The sequence below is a fragment of the Triticum dicoccoides genome, chromosome 4A (genome assembly GCF_002162155.2).
Source record: "Triticum dicoccoides isolate Atlit2015 ecotype Zavitan chromosome 4A, WEW_v2.0, whole genome shotgun sequence".
Taxonomy (NCBI): domain Eukaryota; kingdom Viridiplantae; phylum Streptophyta; class Magnoliopsida; order Poales; family Poaceae; genus Triticum; species Triticum dicoccoides.
This window is the reverse complement of record NC_041386.1, coordinates 454,095,464-454,112,377: the sequence shown is the minus strand read 5'-3', so window position 1 is coordinate 454,112,377 and position 16,914 is coordinate 454,095,464. Positions and strand designations below refer to the sequence as shown.

The 16,914-nt window shown below is 43.8% G+C and overlaps 2 protein-coding genes across 2 annotated transcripts; both read right to left on the bottom strand.

The window, feature by feature from the left end:
* Positions 1-6,051: 6,051 nt before the first annotated feature.
* On the bottom strand, positions 6,052-7,829 carry LOC119288958 (transcription factor HRS1-like). Its single transcript, XM_037568419.1, has 5 exons — positions 7,410-7,829; positions 7,253-7,329; positions 7,096-7,132; positions 6,916-7,012; positions 6,052-6,712 (listed from the first exon to the last, which is right to left on the bottom strand). Exons 1-5 carry the CDS (start codon positions 7,621-7,623, stop codon positions 6,112-6,114), a joined length of 1,026 nt encoding a protein of 341 aa, XP_037424316.1. The 5' UTR covers positions 7,624-7,829; the 3' UTR covers positions 6,052-6,111.
* Positions 7,830-10,811: 2,982 nt separating this feature from the next.
* LOC119286143 (ubiquitin-activating enzyme E1 2-like) lies at positions 10,812-16,563 on the bottom strand. Its single transcript, XM_037565494.1, has 6 exons — positions 16,075-16,563; positions 15,287-15,504; positions 13,342-14,136; positions 12,390-13,258; positions 11,793-12,228; positions 10,812-11,622 (listed from the first exon to the last, which is right to left on the bottom strand). Exons 1-6 carry the CDS (start codon positions 16,289-16,291, stop codon positions 11,026-11,028), a joined length of 3,132 nt encoding a protein of 1,043 aa, XP_037421391.1. The 5' UTR covers positions 16,292-16,563; the 3' UTR covers positions 10,812-11,025.
* Between the last annotated feature and the right edge of the window lie 351 nt (positions 16,564-16,914).

The window sequence follows — 16,914 nt, the reverse complement described above, 5'->3', positions numbered from 1 at the left end:
CGGGACATTCTGTTTGCAGTACAGTTGTGGGAGTCCTCCAAGGAAACCATAATCTTGTTGATTCTTTGACCTTTCCCCCCTCCAAGTTGGCCCTCAAAGGCGCTTAATATTCTGTCTTTATCATGGCATCTATGTTTGTGTTGTCATTTGTCAATGGTGTTCTTGTTCAATTAAACTGATGGTTCCTTTTCGTCGACTGTGATATAACAAAATCAGCATGATTCCTGGAGGACATATTCCCAGCTCAGGCCAGATTGGGGGTGTTTCATCTATCACAATATGTATTAAGTGCATTGTCCACATCATGGTGGCAATGTCACCCTCTTTTTTTTATCAACAATAGCACGAGTATGTCTGACCTTCACTGAAGGAGATCTCTCATACACCATCATAAGCTTCTTGTACACTCAACTGTATCCTCAAGATTCCCGGGAAACCTTTACCTTTAGTTTACTTTTCTGATGTGTTGTGTATTCCGGCCCAACTAAAATTGAGTTTAAAAAGAAGGCTGTTTCATTGCATAATTGCCCCATAAAGCTGGAATACATAAATTTCTCATGTCATCCAATTCTGGCTTAGTGCAACTGGTCATCATCATACATACATTGTATTGCATATCATATTTATGTGTGACAAGGCTTCCCGGTCACTTTTCTTGGTGCGGATTACGGGTCCGCTGGCTTGGATCCCGTTTGCTCTGCGTTTGATTTGCCAACGATGATGATGGCGAACAACGTTGGGTTGCGGCATGGCTTGGTAGTCAGCTTTCTTGCTTGTCCGTCGGTTCCCTACTTCTATGTGCTCTGTTTCGCCTTGTTACCATTAACTCAGAACTTCCCTGTCATGAGGTCGACCAAGTGGTGACGATGACACATGAAGGGTGGTCCAGTTTCAGCGGATCTGGTCAGCGCAGGCCTTGCACATTTCTCCTGTGAGGCTCATCCTCAAAATCAGAGTTGTCTTCTCGCTGGCGTGTTGGTTGGCTGCTGTGGCTTTTTCGTGCTGATTTGTGGAGCTTTTGTGGTTAGCTATTCTTTTGTGGTCACCTATGGTGAAGTCGGAGTTGCCGAACAGTGCGCGTTGAGTTTGTGCAAGTGTGGCCATGTCTGTCGGTGGTGTCCTGGGTAGACGGTTGTAATCTGCTTTGTGCTTGGTTTTTATTTAATTAACTGGGCAACTCTCTTCGACATAATTAGTAGATTGACAGAATCTGGAGAGTAAGAGTGACTCGAGCACTGTAGACATGGACTGGCACCTTATGAATTATGTTACCATGTACTAGAATGTTGATTCCTTCTCATGCATGTTTCTTAAGAACTGCTGTTTGCAGTTTGATATGACTTATGGATACACCATGGAATTGTTTGCGCATATTCCATTTTGTTCTTTAGGTATGACTTTCAAGCAAGTTACCCTTTCGGTCTGGAACTTTTCTGTGATAAAGTAGATGCTAAACTTAAGCAGTGAGTATAGCACAATACTTTCACCAACGGTTACTGATAACATTGGCTGTTCACAACAGCCCTGTCTGGCCTGAGATATTTCTTTTGGGGAAATACACTCTTTTAGGTAATATAAGAAAAAGTCTGCTTGGTCATGGTTACTTTCTCTTTCCAAATATTTTTTCAGTTTTGTCCGTTTGTCGTCTTTGAATTGGGGCATCATACTACCATTTTGTTAGTGTGCTTCATCTCTTTTTCCCTTCCTTTTGTTTTGTTTTTCTAGTAGGTCGTTATGCACTCAGGGATGCCACTTTGGGGCTAGAGTTGAAAGACGAGTTCTTGGGCAGGAAGCATAAACTTTGGCAGAGAATCCCACCTTTTACTAGTGTACATATATGAAGAATTTCCCCAAAGACAACTCATACTGACAAAGAAGTTAGTGAGAGCAAGGAAGATGTGCATGCCACAAGGACTACAAAGGGAGCAAAGAATATTTCTTTCTGCTGGTGCTCTGGTTCCTTGCAAAATCAATTTTTTTTAGCATTTTGAATAAAGAACAACTCTTATGCTCAAGTCAAGTTTTACTTGGTACAGAAAGCGTTCACGATCATGAACGGTGGTCATGCAAAAAGGATTATCCAATTCTCAGTGGGGCATTTCAGCATCCGTGTATGTTTGTTTGACTTCTGCGGGATGATGCAAATTGTGCAGGAACATTCCTAGCTTGTTGCGCAAAATAAGGCGCCTTCTAGTGTTGGATGGGCTGGGCGAATAATTGGGATGGCGATGTGCAGAGAACGTCAGATAATTGTCTTGTCGTCAATTGAAAGGCACAACAGCTAAGGAGGTCCTTCGAACACAACGAAGTATGTAAATCTAGTCAGCAAATGTTCAGCATGGTGGTTTAGGGAGATAATTGCACGTTCTACAAAGAGAGCTTACTTTTCAACTTGTTTTTATGAGATAACCTTGCATTTCATCCAACTGAATATTCTGCAATTACCGAAAAAGGCTTTCGCCTCGCTTTATAAATAAAGCAACCACGAAGCACAAAGTATCAAGGTAACAACAGAACACACCACACATCAACACAACGCCACCGCAGACAAGGTCCAACACTCACACACACAAACACAAATAGACCCAAGTTCCTCTGTGGGCACAGCACAACAAGCCCAACATAGATGCACGACGAAACACCCCTAGACGGTGGTGGCGGAGGCGTGAAGACGACGATCTAATCTAGTTCCGGTGGTGGCGGGGGAAGCGGTGGCGCCAACCGGAGAGCCATCGCAATTACAAATGGTGAATTGTTGTATGTTCCTGTTATTCCTCTGTTTAGACCTCCTTTAGTTTGGAGGAATCTTGTAGGATTTTTAGAGGATAGGATTTTTATAGGAAAAATTCCTATGAAGCCCTTTGATTTGTAGGAATGGATTCCTATTCCTATATAGGATAGGAATCAATCCTTCACATTTTAAAGAAAAAAACATTAGCCTAGACTCAATGGGAAAAATCCTATCCTATGAATCAAGTGACATCTCTTTCCCTATAGGAAGTGAGATGCATGCCACCTTACTTCCTATAATTTTCCTATTCCTATGATATTCCTATGAAGTACCACTCTTTTGAGAGCAGTGATTCGGTGCGCAGGCTCATCTGCACCTGCGATAAAGAAAAAAAAAACTCAAAACAAATATTCAAAATATTTTTTGCATGGTAGATAATTTGGTGCGTGAGGTGTGTCCTAAATTTCACATCATTTGGACATCTGAGTAGCTTTCGACAAAAAAGACAAATTTTGGGTCTGTAAAAAAGTTTACTTGTTCATGTATTGTTAACGCACTCTTTTGCGTTAATGTGGAACTTAAAAAGATCTCAGCATCCTAATCAGACGCACATTTTGTACAAAAGTAGCAAAATTTGGAATAAGCAGATTTGCTTTAGTTTAAATATATTGGTAGGAATAGGCGACTACAGTCTGCAAAGTCATGTTTGGACCTTTCTAAAACTGCAACATGTTTGAGTCTACAATTTCATGTGTTTCGGGACCAAGCTGAGGGGGCTTTGCTGTTGGGTATGAAGATTAACTAATCCAAGAGCGAGGTTGTAACCCTGGCGGTGCAACACACTGATGTCGTTTGGGTCATGATTTTGCTCAATTGTTGGCTCATCAACTCCCCTATCACATACCCGGCCTCCCAGCCTCCGACAAATATCTCATCAGCTTTGACTGGGACCCAACTGTATGTAAGTTATCAAGTGTGGCAAAGGCAAGATTATGTCTTCTGAGCGAGACTTACACTTGCCAATGCTTATGTATAAGCTAATCCCTCTTTCTCCATGGGGCTATTTCTGTTGGGAGATGAGACCCATCGTCAGCTTGCCAAAGTTCTTGTGCACTTATTTTGGGAAGCGAGACGCCTCCAAACAGAAGTATCTCATGGTCAAATGGCAGACTTATGTAAACCTAAATGCAAGGGCGGCTTGAGGATTACAAATTCGAGGAAGATGAACCTATCATTGCTTAAGAAACGAATATGGAAGACTTTGAAAAACGAAGATAGTCTATGGGCTCAGATCCTCAAGGCGAAGTACTTCCCCAACTCAATTGTCTGTGCAGCGAAAAAGAGTGGTTCTCAATTATGGAAAGGAATCCACAAATGACCTATACATTTTCCTTGTGAGTGCTAAGTTTGAAGTGGGTAACGGCGCCAACACCAAATTTTGGTTATCCAAGTGGGCGCTTAACCTTCGCTTGTTTTCCAAATACCAAGATCTCTTTTCTCGTTGGCTCAGATCCCGACATCATGGTTCAAAATGTGTTTCTAAATGGCAACCCCAACATTACTTTCAAATGAAATCTTGCCTCCATAGTGAGATCATCGTGGGAGACGCTTCTTTGGGATTTGGGGCCCTGTCAATTGTCTAACAACAGGGATGTCATTACTTGGAATCTTGAAGCTTTGGTAACTTCTCAGTCAAATCAACTTATGTGAAACTATTTCCCAGGTCTCGGATCTGCTTTGCTAAAGCATTGTGGGCTACTACTGTTCCTCTCAATATTTGGGTCTTCCTCTAGCAGGATGCCAGAGATCGTCTCCCCACCGTTATCAACCTTCAAAAGCGCCACACCCTTGGGAACGACATGTGTGCCCTGCGTGAAGATCTTGAAGACGGCAACCACATCTTCCATTGTGCTCCAGCTAGATTCTTACGGAGTTGCGTTTGAGAGTGCTTCAGTTAATGACATTCTATTGTTACTAGCTAGTAGTCACGGGCAACATCGTAGCCTAGCCTACTGTGCTTTTGTGGCTTTAATCCGAGCCTTGTGGACTTGCCGTAACAAAACTGTGATGAGAGGAAAAATTCCAAGCCAACCTGTTGACTATATCTTCAAATAGTCTCTGTTTGTTTAGCAGTGCAGCCCGTTGGGCAAAAAGAAGGATACTGCGTAAGCTAGGACAGTCTTGTCCAAGATCAAGGGCTTCCACGTGATCAGTAGAAACAACGCCGCCTGACTTGTGCTCCTCTAGATTTCTATTTGATGCTTACTTGTTTTGAGCTGTCATGTTTACCTTTGGTTGTTCTGTAATATGAACTTTATTTATATGACGTTGGCGTTATTTGTTTTATTAGTTTAAAGTCAGGTACATATTGTGCCTTTTATCTAAAAAGATGTTCGAGTGGACGAAAAAAAAATTTGCGGAACTAAGTGCAAAGGAACCTACAGAAAAGTTCCTAAAAATCCAATATTGTGAATACAATGACCTCCGATAGGAAAAATTCCAAGGATTCGAGCACTTCAAAACCCTTTGAAATCCCTTTTGAGTTAGAGGATCCCTTAGTTTAGAAGAGTAGGGTCATCATCAAGATGAAATACCAATGACAATATAATGGCAGATATACATGGACTCTCTCTCTCTCTCTCTCTCTCTCTCTCTCTCTCTCTCTCTCTCTCTCTCTCTCTCTCTCTCTCTCTCTCGTTCCTGCTTGTGTCGCCTCCTCCAGGGCGACCGGGGGCGCAAAACCTTACCCCATCTACCGCCAACCCCTCCGCCCTCCCCTCTCCCCTTGTCATCCCCACACAGGTGGCCATCAAGAAAGCCGTGCGCTGCCGGTGAAGGGGGTGGCAGGGATCTAGTGTCCCGCGACCGTGGCTGTCTAGAGGCGCAGTGCACGACGTCTGCTCCTCTCGGTGGCACTCTGGTTGAATCGTGAGGATGGCAGACTCGATGAGGTCAGGGCAAGCAACCCTGATCAAGACCACCATTATCATCAAGTTTGAAGGTGGTGTGTCTTTATTGCCTAGAGGGTGAAAGAAGGATCGATGTTTTATCTTATAAGGCATTGTTGAATAATATACTCCCTCCGATCCAAATTCATTGATGCAACCTCTATACAAGGCTGAGTCAATTAATTAGAATTAGAGGGAGTAACAAAAATGACTGTGTGCATCACTCGATGCAGAGGCGGGGGGTTCAACCTTCTTTTCAAAGAAAAAAAGGAATATATAATGACTGAGGCCGAGGGCGTTCCCCTGTTTTTGGAAAAAAGGACACATATAATAAATACTAAATAAGTTTTATATGTTATACATAGGTTTCTTGCTCTACATATGTATATATGGATATGGATAAGTATTAAGTACTACACTGCAACAGATCGATCATATGGTGAGATCAAGAGTGCTTGCCCTGATTGCATATTGCACTTTCCCTATCTTATCCACATTGACATCTAGACCTAGTGCATGATCACTAGCACTACTCCCCTTTCGATCAAGAGTAATAGGACTAGGAGAGAGTAGGGATAGAGACAGTCTAGTAGCAGTGCTCTTCAATTCTTCATTGACATCAACCTGATCGTCATCATCTTCTTCTGCTTGTTTCCCCCATCTCGTGCAGCCTCTCTTGCTCTTCATCTCTAGCCGCTGTCCACCACCGATATCGAGCGAGAGATCCAGGTTTATATCACGACCATGGATCTGATCATCGTTGTCCTCCGTCGTAGCAGCTTGCAGCGGCCGTCTTTCATAGTGGTAGCGATTCATGGCGTGATAATCATTTCTCGATGAAGAGGATTCTTGGACTATCAAAGCTGGGTTATAGCCAGATACATGTTGAGCACGTGCTCTAAGGAGAGCCTCGTCATGATGAGCTGCTGCTGATGATGAATAGTATGGTTTTGATCCAAGTAAACGGTGGCCATGGAGCCAGTATGGTTCATGCCAGCTCCCCCTCGATGGAGGACATGGTCTAGTGCCAAACCTAGTTCGCCATCCAAGGAGATTAATTAGTCAGTACTCAGAACTAACAAATTAGGATTATTGAATAACTTTGCTAGTCGTTTTATCTCATAATGCAGAGGACGAGGAAAATAAATTTATCCCCAATTATCCAAAATATATAGTCGATCGCTTAACAAAAAACTTGAATGTGTAGAGGGCAATTTAGTAGATCCAATGAACTACCTAGAGAGCATTGTACCGGCACCACTGACACGATGATGGAAGGGGAGATGAGCATAGTTATAGACTTGTCCTCCCTGTTGCAAGTGACCTATGATGACTGCACATAAGAGTCGACCAGATCAGGGCAAAATATACTGAATCCAAAGGAGGGCTGTGAAATTCATGAGTTCGTGGACATACCCTGGCCGGAATCGTCAATCTTCTTGCTTCTGTACATCTGAAGGCCCATCGTCAATTAATTGCAGAATTAGCATTGCGCATGCAAAGGGGAATCAGTGAAATATGAACGCACAGCAAAAGACGACGATGCAAAAATAAGAAGTAAAGTGATGCGTACCTGGAGATGGCTCTTGACATGGCCTATGCTAAGCCCTCTAACGTTCATCAACTGAAGGACCAGCTTAGGAGTTGCAACTGCACAAAGATGAACATCAAGTTAACATGTCGATGGATGCATATATAGCTAGGATTGTGGAAAATGAGAGTAGGCTTACGATCTTGGCCGCCGAGCCTTTCCACGGCGCGGACGAAGCAGTGGTGGAGCTCTGGCGTCCAGCGGAGGCGGGGATTCTTGGAACGAACATAGGGGCGCACTGACGACGACGAGTCGCCGGCCCTGGTCATGTCCTGGCCGCCTTCCTCCTCCACCGTGCTGTCATCGTTGCTTGCGGCTGAGCTCCCTTCATTGCCCATGTTGCTTGTCCCCATCGTTTAGCCGATGGTGATCTCGCTAGCTACTTGATGATCGAGGCGCTTGAGACCTGATTTGAGGCTGTTGTTGTTGTGTTGCATCGATCTCATCTCATTATCATTTAATCAACTCTGGTGGAAGATATAGATCAGGCCAAATTAAAGGAGGTCGCCATTGAATTCTATCTATCTGCATGTGAAGCTAGCTGGCGCGTGGGAGACAACAGAAGTGAGCTCATGCATACTCCTACATTATATGTGGACTTTGGAAGGAAGCATACTAATGCATGGGAGATCCAAATTAAAAGTGAGGTGGTGAAAGATTGAGTTAAGTCTAACCTTTACACTTTACAGTACATGTACTAGTCCTGTATACCTAAGGAGAGAAGGACAGTTAAGTGCTGGAAGCAAGCTCGTTTTTTTACTGTTGAAATTAATTAAAGTTAGTCCAAAGTCGCCCGTTCTGACTAGCTATCACTTTGGTGTGTGTGGCTTTCACTTTCTCTAGTTGGTTTGGAAAAGAGAGATCTAAGGCCAGCACTGAACACTAACTAAAAAGTCCAGCTAGGTCCTTGCACACGCAATGAATCTTAAGTACACGCGTGCATGAGATTGCATGAGTTTTCACGTAATACACTAGTGTGCAATCGGTGGGTCCTAGAAGAAGCGCGGTACATCACAAGCGCACGTTTCATTGTGTTTGTGCAAAAGCAGATCAGTGCCGACCTTTTAAAAAAATAGTCCTTGAATACTCAACATCCATATTGGCATCCCTCACTGCCTGGTGGGCCCACTACTAAACTTTTGTTCTTTTGTACAGTAGACATCACAGGGTAGACATCATTATAGGTCAATCGTTTGCTTAGTAGTAACAGTAATCATGATTTCTTCTTGTAAGACACATTAACTAAATTTCTGGTTGAATGTTATATGTTAGCACTTTAACTTTTTGGTACATTGTGCAATTAAAGGTTACCTGAGTTTCAAGAAAAAGTTGTGCTTCTTTTTTTTAAGAAGAATTTATTCTTCTCTTTTGACTCCTATTCTTCTGTCCTGGCTAAAAGAATTAACATCTGCCATGAAATACTACTATTTGGTCGTGCAAATAAATGTTTCTTGACTGTGGTGAGTTTTTGGTTCTCTCTCTTTGCATAGCTATAGATACTTCTGTATGCAATTTGAACAGAGTCACCTTGCGGCACTCTTTCCACAAATAAATAAAGAAACGGTAAGAAAGAAAAACTCTTAAAAGTTTGTGTTATTTTTCTTTGCTATTGATTCAGTGCATTCTTCAATCTCCGGCGGACGGCATACAATCAGAAGAAGAAGAAGACTAATATATCCTTTTAATGTATTATTTTTACTGGTCGTTCTATGTCCAGTTGTGTATTCATTGTACTGGCGTTTGTTTTCCTTGATGTTAATCAAATCTAAGATGCTTTTTGGGTGTTTTATTAAACAAAAGATCAGATTGATCTTTTTTTAACATGAGACAGGTCCAATGCTTTATTTACTAGACGATGGTGCTAGTTGAAAGCTCATATAAGGACCTGAAGAAGAAAAATACAACTAAGTACATGACTTTTGCAAATACCCCAACCAAGAAATAAGATTGCAATTGGGCCCAAAAGCAGATCTACAAAGATGGAATTACATCATCGCCGAGGATGAACCACTTGGGAAGGTGTAACCTCCATAGCATCCATCCAACAGCAGATTTGTCGGAAGAAGACATCAAGGACTCTTTATCAGACTTGAACTGCCTTGCTTTGGTAACTAGACCGGAGGATGAAGAAGGTCATGATACGTCTCAAACGTATCTATAATTTTTAATTGTTTCATGCTATTATAATATTACATTTGTATACTTTTTATAGCATTTTATATTATTATTTTTGACTAACCTATTAATCTAGTACCTAGTGCTAATTGTTGCTTTCTGCATGTTTTTAGCTTTGTAGAAAATTAATATTTAATATGATTTTTTCCGGGACACGAAGGTTTGAAAAAGCACCGGAGGATGAGGAGACCCATAAGGCCTCCACACGGGCATGGGGCCTGACCAGGGCCTAGGCCACGCCATCAAGCCGTGTGGGCCCCATGAGCATCGCCTTTCGTCCATTCTTCCATCTATAAATTTCATATTTCGCGAAATCCTTCGCAAGATTTTTCTTCGTTTTTTCTGCCGCCACAAGTTTCTGTTCCGAGGAGATCCATTCTGGAGGTTTGTTCCGGCACTTTGCCGGAGGGGGAATCCGCCACAGAAGGTGATGGTGTCCTGGACTAAGGGGTACTCCCCACGTCGTCACCCAACCATGTCGTCCTCGCGCTCGCGGCCATGCGCGATGGGCGCCACTGGTACTCGTGCTCGTGGCCATGCAAAGCTGGCACCGCTGCTCCTCGTGCTCGCGCCCTTGCACCTCAGGTGGTGCTCCCGTCACGAGGATTGATCAGCACTGGAGCACCGGCTACCGGAGCAGCAGCTGTGGTGATTCTCCCGTGTGCCCGTGGTGGTGCCCTTGTCACCGGTGCAGCGATGTGCTATATAAACAGTTTTTAACCCCTTTTCACGACAGAGTTTTAAACCATCGCCTTGGTTGTGTGTGGGTCTTTTCTACATGATCCAGAAACCGTCGGCGATAAAGAGTAGGAATGCATACGTTCTGCAAAACTAAGCGTATGCTATGCCTGCATCTATCCAAAACCCGAGTCATCACACAACTGTTTGTTTGTGATATATCAAATGTCCTAAATGCTCCATCCTTGCTACTTGTGTGGGTTGACATTATCATCACACGCGTTATTCTGTGATGCAACGCTTACTATGTGCATCTCATCACAAACAATTCACGATTGTAAAGCGTATACTATAAAGAGACTATCACACACATTTACTTATCATGCACCATATGCAATTGGATGTAAGAGTGCATACATTTGTCCCTATAAAACTGTATGTGAAGTTTCATACGTTGCTCTATCCATAAACGTTTGTGATATATAAAATGTCCCAAACAAATTATCCGTAGTACCCGTGTCGGATAAAGGTCTACCGTACGCATTCTTCTGTCGATGCGGAATTCTAGCGGCAACAACTTAGGTTAAACATCAGCTTGGGAGGTCATCTACAGCGTTCTTCCAACAAGCAAACTTGTGTAATTGCGGATGCACTTCTTCGCGAGCTAAACGCGAAAACAGACAGGCCATTCAAGTTCAACGGTGCCATGCATCAATTATCACGGTGAGGTATCAAGCTCGACACCACATTTTCCAAAGGATCTGAACTGAGCTCTAACAAGTCGGTGCATACGAAAATCAGTAATATTGCTTTAAACCCCAGCTCAGTTTACAGTATAACTATATAAAGTAACTCACTGGAAAGATGGGACACGAGATGATGTCAATTCAGAGGGAATCCTTTCAACGGAAGTAGACAGATACGAGTGGGATGTCAACGTCATTGTCATCATCATCCTCGCAGGCCACCACAACATCCAGATGGCGCCGATACGATGGCACCTCCATCTTGGCCACCTCCCTGGCAACGTCGACCACCTTCCTGTCCAACCGCTCCTTGTGCCTGGGGAACATGGAGTTGTACAGGAGCGACGTGCCGCACGATATGCTGTATGCGTTCAACCCCTTCTCCTTGAGCCACTCCAGGAGCTCCCGTAACGTGATGTTGCCTGTTACGGTCCACCGGTCCCAGACCGTCCAGGACAAGTCCTTGTGCTTGATGGTCTTGGGTGGGACCGGCTCGGCAATGGAGAAGAGGGGGATTGCCAGGTTTGCAAACGTGTTGCGGTAGTCTTCAACCTTGTGCCTGCCGGCAAGGACTTTGTAAAGCTCTAGACAGACAAGGCCAGTGGCCATTGCGGTTGCTGTGGCAATGGCAGGGATAATCCTGCCGGCTATGAATTTAGCCTTCAGTTTGTCCACTTCAGGAATGCTGTAATTCCTCGCCCTCATGTTGGCAAAACCAGCTATCACGTCCATATGGAAATTGGTGTCATCATCCTGCACATACAGAAAAGCATATCAGTAATTCTCAAACTTGTATGCAAAATTGCAAATCTGGATTACATTTCTGTTCATTCTAGAGGGTAGATATTTAGCGTAAGTTCCATCGTATACAAGTGCAGGCAAACACTACTTCCGAGGAAGAATTAGAGACGAATAACACTGACCTTCTCAAACTGTATTGGGTTCATGTGGAACCCCGGTGGCAGTGTTTTGGAAATTTGTTCTAGCTTCGTGATAAGCTCCTCAATGACACCAGCATCATCAACAGATGCAGACGATATACTAGTTGCCTTCTCATCTGTAACTATCTTAACCCCCTGTTTTGGTTGGAATTCAGGAACAATCACCTTGTCAACAGCTTCAGCAGCCACTTTGTTTGGAGTTTTGGCCCAGTCAGGTATGGGTATTCCAAATGTCTCTGCCCTTAGTATCGAAGCAGCTAAAATAAAGCTAAGCTGACTTGGATCCGTCGACGAGAATTCAAGAGGTCGTGGAAACCGCTTTGGTGCAGACCAGAATGGAGCACCAGAGCTAGTCATCGAGTCTTCTGGGAAAGTATACGTCAGCTGCTTCACACGGTTGGAGAAATAATCCTCAAACCTAAGTTACACCATCAATAAAAAATAGTGTAGTGAGTAACATGAAACCTATGAAGCATAGTCAAAAGCAAATACTTTTGTCTGCAATAGTTTTGTACAGTTCAACCATATTAAAACGAAGCAGGTATACAAAGAGTATGGACAAACAGGGTTAAAACTTACTTAAGACGGGCCCAGGTAATACAATCTTGGAATGTCTCACACTTGTCTCCATGAAGGCATTCAATAACACGTTCAAGCTGATCCCTAGCTTGTGCATCACCAGCAGTTCGTGCTGCAGCTACATATGCGCTAGGATTTGACAGGAAACCATTTACTTCAGTGGGAGTCTTCTCAAGTAAACCCTCAAATTCAGACCTAGCCCAGGTCAGGCAGTGATCAATATTATGAGGAAATGAATGTACAGTGCACATAGGTGCCTGCTTTTCAGGTGGATCTCTGGACGCCCCATAGTTCTCTGTCAAGTAAGGTATGACCATTTGTGTATTGCATTTAGCACCAAGAGTTCCAGATTCTAGAAGTGGCTTCTGGAAATATACACATCGGGAGTCTATGTACATTCTTGCAGTCACATTGTCAAGGGCATTGACAACAGCATCAAGGTTTTCCCAAAAGGCATCATTAAAGACATTTTCGGTCTCAGGGCTTGCCCTGTTCTGAAGGGCCTCGACATGAAGCTTAGGGTTAATTGCCATGGCAGCCGTAGCAGCAACAGTCGACTTGGGCTGCCCAATGTTCCAGTCACGGAAAAGGAACTGGCGACTGAGATTGCTCTTTTCAATAACATCATCATCTGTCACAGTCAGCTTTCCATTCTGGCTGCAAGAAATGCCCATCAGTGCCAGGTTCTTCAGAAATTCACACCCGAGCGCCCCAGAGCCGACCATAAAGATTTTTGCCTGCTCCAGTTTGTTTTGAAGCTTAGATCCAAACACACTGATCTGTGCATCATATCTTGTGTTCTCTGGCTTCAAATCACCAGGCTCCAAAGGCTCAACAGGGAGAGACTCGACAGAATCGAAATAGAAGAACTGTGAAATCAAGACGACTAACATTACATATCTCTGAAACAAATTGGAATGGATATTGAATAAAAGAGACGGCAAATTCTAACCTGATAAAGCGGATGAAATTTCCCCGAGCATGCTTTCACAACCTCCTGACCTACAATACCACCAAACATTGCAGCCATAGGATTCAGAACAGCCCTGGAACCACTTGCGAAATGTTGCAGGAGCTTTTTGTCAATTTCTTCGAGTTTCCCATCACCCAGAGATTCATTAATGCTAATAGCTAAATCTACCAGCCTTTGCACGTCATCAGTAGAACCAGCGACAGGGAATCGTCTCAATTCATTCCGGAACTTATCCAAAGCTTGGAAAGCCAAATGCAAGAGAGGGGGGCGGTCAAACTTAGAGAAATCACTCATAAGAAATTCTCCTGGTTCTTTCATGGCCTCTTTCAAGGGTTTAAATTTAAGAACCTTTGGTGGCTTGACCTGTGTGACAATCCCACCTCTGACGTATGTGCCAAATGAGGAAGTGTCTTCTTCCAGAAAGAAAGAGTAAGGCCTGGCGTTCTTAACCTTTCTTGGCTTTCCATCATTCAGCTCAGTCATTCCATGAACTTCAGAGAATACAACTAAGTCACCATCCTGGAACTCCAGTCGCTCATCATCGACACAAGAGACTAGCGCTGGGTTGTCATTACTGATCGATGCCACAATTCCTGTATGTGGTTCCTCTCCATCGACATCCAAAACAGTAAACTCAGGACCAAAATCACAAAAGACACTGCCAAAAAGACCACGGACTTCAGACTTAATGAAAGCAATGGGTGGCTGATGGTTGTGGCAGTAATCATCAAACTCAACTGCCTTTTCTAAGGTGATATCAGTAAAGACTACAGCCTGTAAGATCATACGGAAATGATTATTCCGAGAAGAAATAATAAATAGAATTGTAATAAACAAGAATACATAATTTGTATAATACTCCTCAAAAGCTAAAACCATGTAAACTCGTATGCAAAGCAAAAACCACACTGTCAAAAGCAAGAAAATGGGAACAAAACTCATTGCGGGCCATGCTAGCATCAAATATATGTCCACAAAATCAAAGCAAACAGATAACATGTATACAGAAATGCTAAAAAAATATAGTTGTGTACTTGTTCATCTTTTGGGGTTTTTTTCTCTCTCTTGCTTTTTGGTCTACATATTTTTCTGTTGGGTTTCATATCTAGCTACACTACCAAAACTTGCTGGGACAAAAGGCTGCTGCTGTTTACATTTCTGCTGGGGTTCCATATGCTGCTGCTGCTGCTCGTCTTCTCACCAGTTTGCGCGGTTTTGATTGATATATGGCTGTGGTGAAGATATTACTAAGAAAAGTTGATTGCATTTCTATGTCACATGCAACATTGTATAGGTTGTAATCATGGTGGGTTTCAGGACAAGGGCGTACAGCCTTTGCTGTCTGGGTTGCTATGGCAGAAAATGCAGCTAGGGCAGCACCTTAGGGTTGGAGTCTGATCTCCCTTTTGATATGTGGACTGCATTATAACAGTAGTACCTCTTTTTATAGAGGTCGTATAGGTTAGGAAAAGGTTGAACAAAGTCATGTGGAGAAAGCAAAAGACTAACCAACTAGGAAACAGATCAACTCTAATCAAAAGAATCTGGAGACATAACAGTATAACAAAGCTGCCTAGGAGCCTAATCCACCTGCCCTAGTGGCGCCTTGAAACGACGCACATAGGGAGGCTCTACATGGAATTATACGATACACGTTGGCAAATACAAAACACAGACGAAGCGTGCCATTTCAGACCAAAACCACACAACTAAAGTAGCAAGGAAGAAGACACAGAAACCCAAGGGTATATGAATGTGAATTACTTTTAAGCTATTCCAAGTTCCAACTCACATGGACACTCTGTTGTTACAACTCACATGGACAGAAAGTACATGCAGAATACCGACATAAACTTAAATGGAAAGCGCACAGGAGTAGGAAAAAACAGCAAGGAGATCACACATCAATTTTCTGCTCACATACCTGGAACTTAGAAAGGTGCTCCTTGGTCAAATCACCAGTTAGAGTGGAGATGACAACTGCATTGTTGAGATCTTGTAGCTTCAGAACACAAGCTTGAGCACGGTTTTGCCCAACATCCTTCTCTGAGAGGAAAAAGTTGCTTGACAAGTCCCATAGCTCCACATTACCATCATCATGCAAAGTTACAGACTTGACACCCGCAAGCACAAGGTTCTTTGCTGCAACACATGGATATTATAAGTAAATTATTTGTAAGACAAACAATTTTAACATCTAATGACTTAGATACTGGAAAGCCAATTCAAATTTCAGAACGAGAACTTAAACAGTAACAAGACTAGTGCAGAAACACAGCGAGACAAAAAAAAAATCGGTTGATGGTTTGCAGACAATACAGAAACACAGCGAGACAAAAAAAATCTGTTGATGGTTTGCAGACAATCATAAGGCAGAATAAGATGAGCACATCTAGGACTAGGAGTGTTCTAGGACTCAAATAATAAAATCAGTCCCTCCAGATGAGGCATATCACTTGGTTTGATGGGTCAAACTACGAACGCAACCAGTAGAGGCAGAGCTGAGATAAGAACGCTGTACAGGACATCCTGGCGCATCCCATATCAGCTCACAATAGCAACCGAGGATTAACACTATTAGTACTCTACTTAAAAACATAATAATATATCCAATCGAGATAGAAGTGACAACTCATAGTGCTGCCCACGGTATAAGTTGAGAATTGAAATTGTGGAAAGAAATTAAAGAAGGGGGGACTGAGCAGTTGTTACCGATTTCGGCGCCGAGGCCCTGGAGCCCGGAGACGAGGACGTTGGAGGCGAAGAGACGCTTCATGGTCTCGCGGCCGTACACGGCGAGCTGGCGGCTGTGGAGGTCCTCGTCGATCTCCGTGGGCCTGGCCATGGCGTCGTCGGCGGCAGCGGGGCGGGTTTTCTTCTGCAAGTTATCGACCTCGCTGGCGACGACCTCCCGCTTCCGAGGAAGCATATAGTGCGCGACGCCGCCGATGAGCCCAGCCGCCGCCGCGAAAAGCAGGCAGTAGTAGTAGGCGGCCGGCGGGAGCTGCCGCGACAGATCCAGCGTGCGAGGAGGGGCCTGCAACTGGCCGCGGGCGGCTCGTCGTGAGGCGGGGAGAGCGAGGGGGAGGAGGATCGGAGAGAGGGGGGATTGGGCGGAAGCACGGAGCTCACCAAGGATTCGTGGAGTGCGAGGAGAGCCTCTAGGGTTATACGAGGAAGATGAGAGAATTAGGAGGTCGACTCAACTATACAAACGTTGGCGATGTTCGCCTATCTGGGGGTGGGGGTGGCTTGACAGGTGGGGCACGGGGCATGTGGGCCCGCTTGGCAGTGCAACTGGAAGTGTACGTGTGCTGGACTGCTGCTTTCCTTCTAGGCAGAGAGAGAATCTGGTTCTTGCTTTATTTATTTATTTTAGGAAATCGTTTGTTACAAACTTCCATGTCATCCGAATTGATCTCAACGTTCCTACAATCAATAGTTCGTGCAAGATTTATACCGAATCTCAAAGCCAAGGTCTCTTATGTGAGAGAGTCATAACAAATCTCAACTTTTTCATTTGTTGCAGTTATGAACTTTCCATTTGTGGTC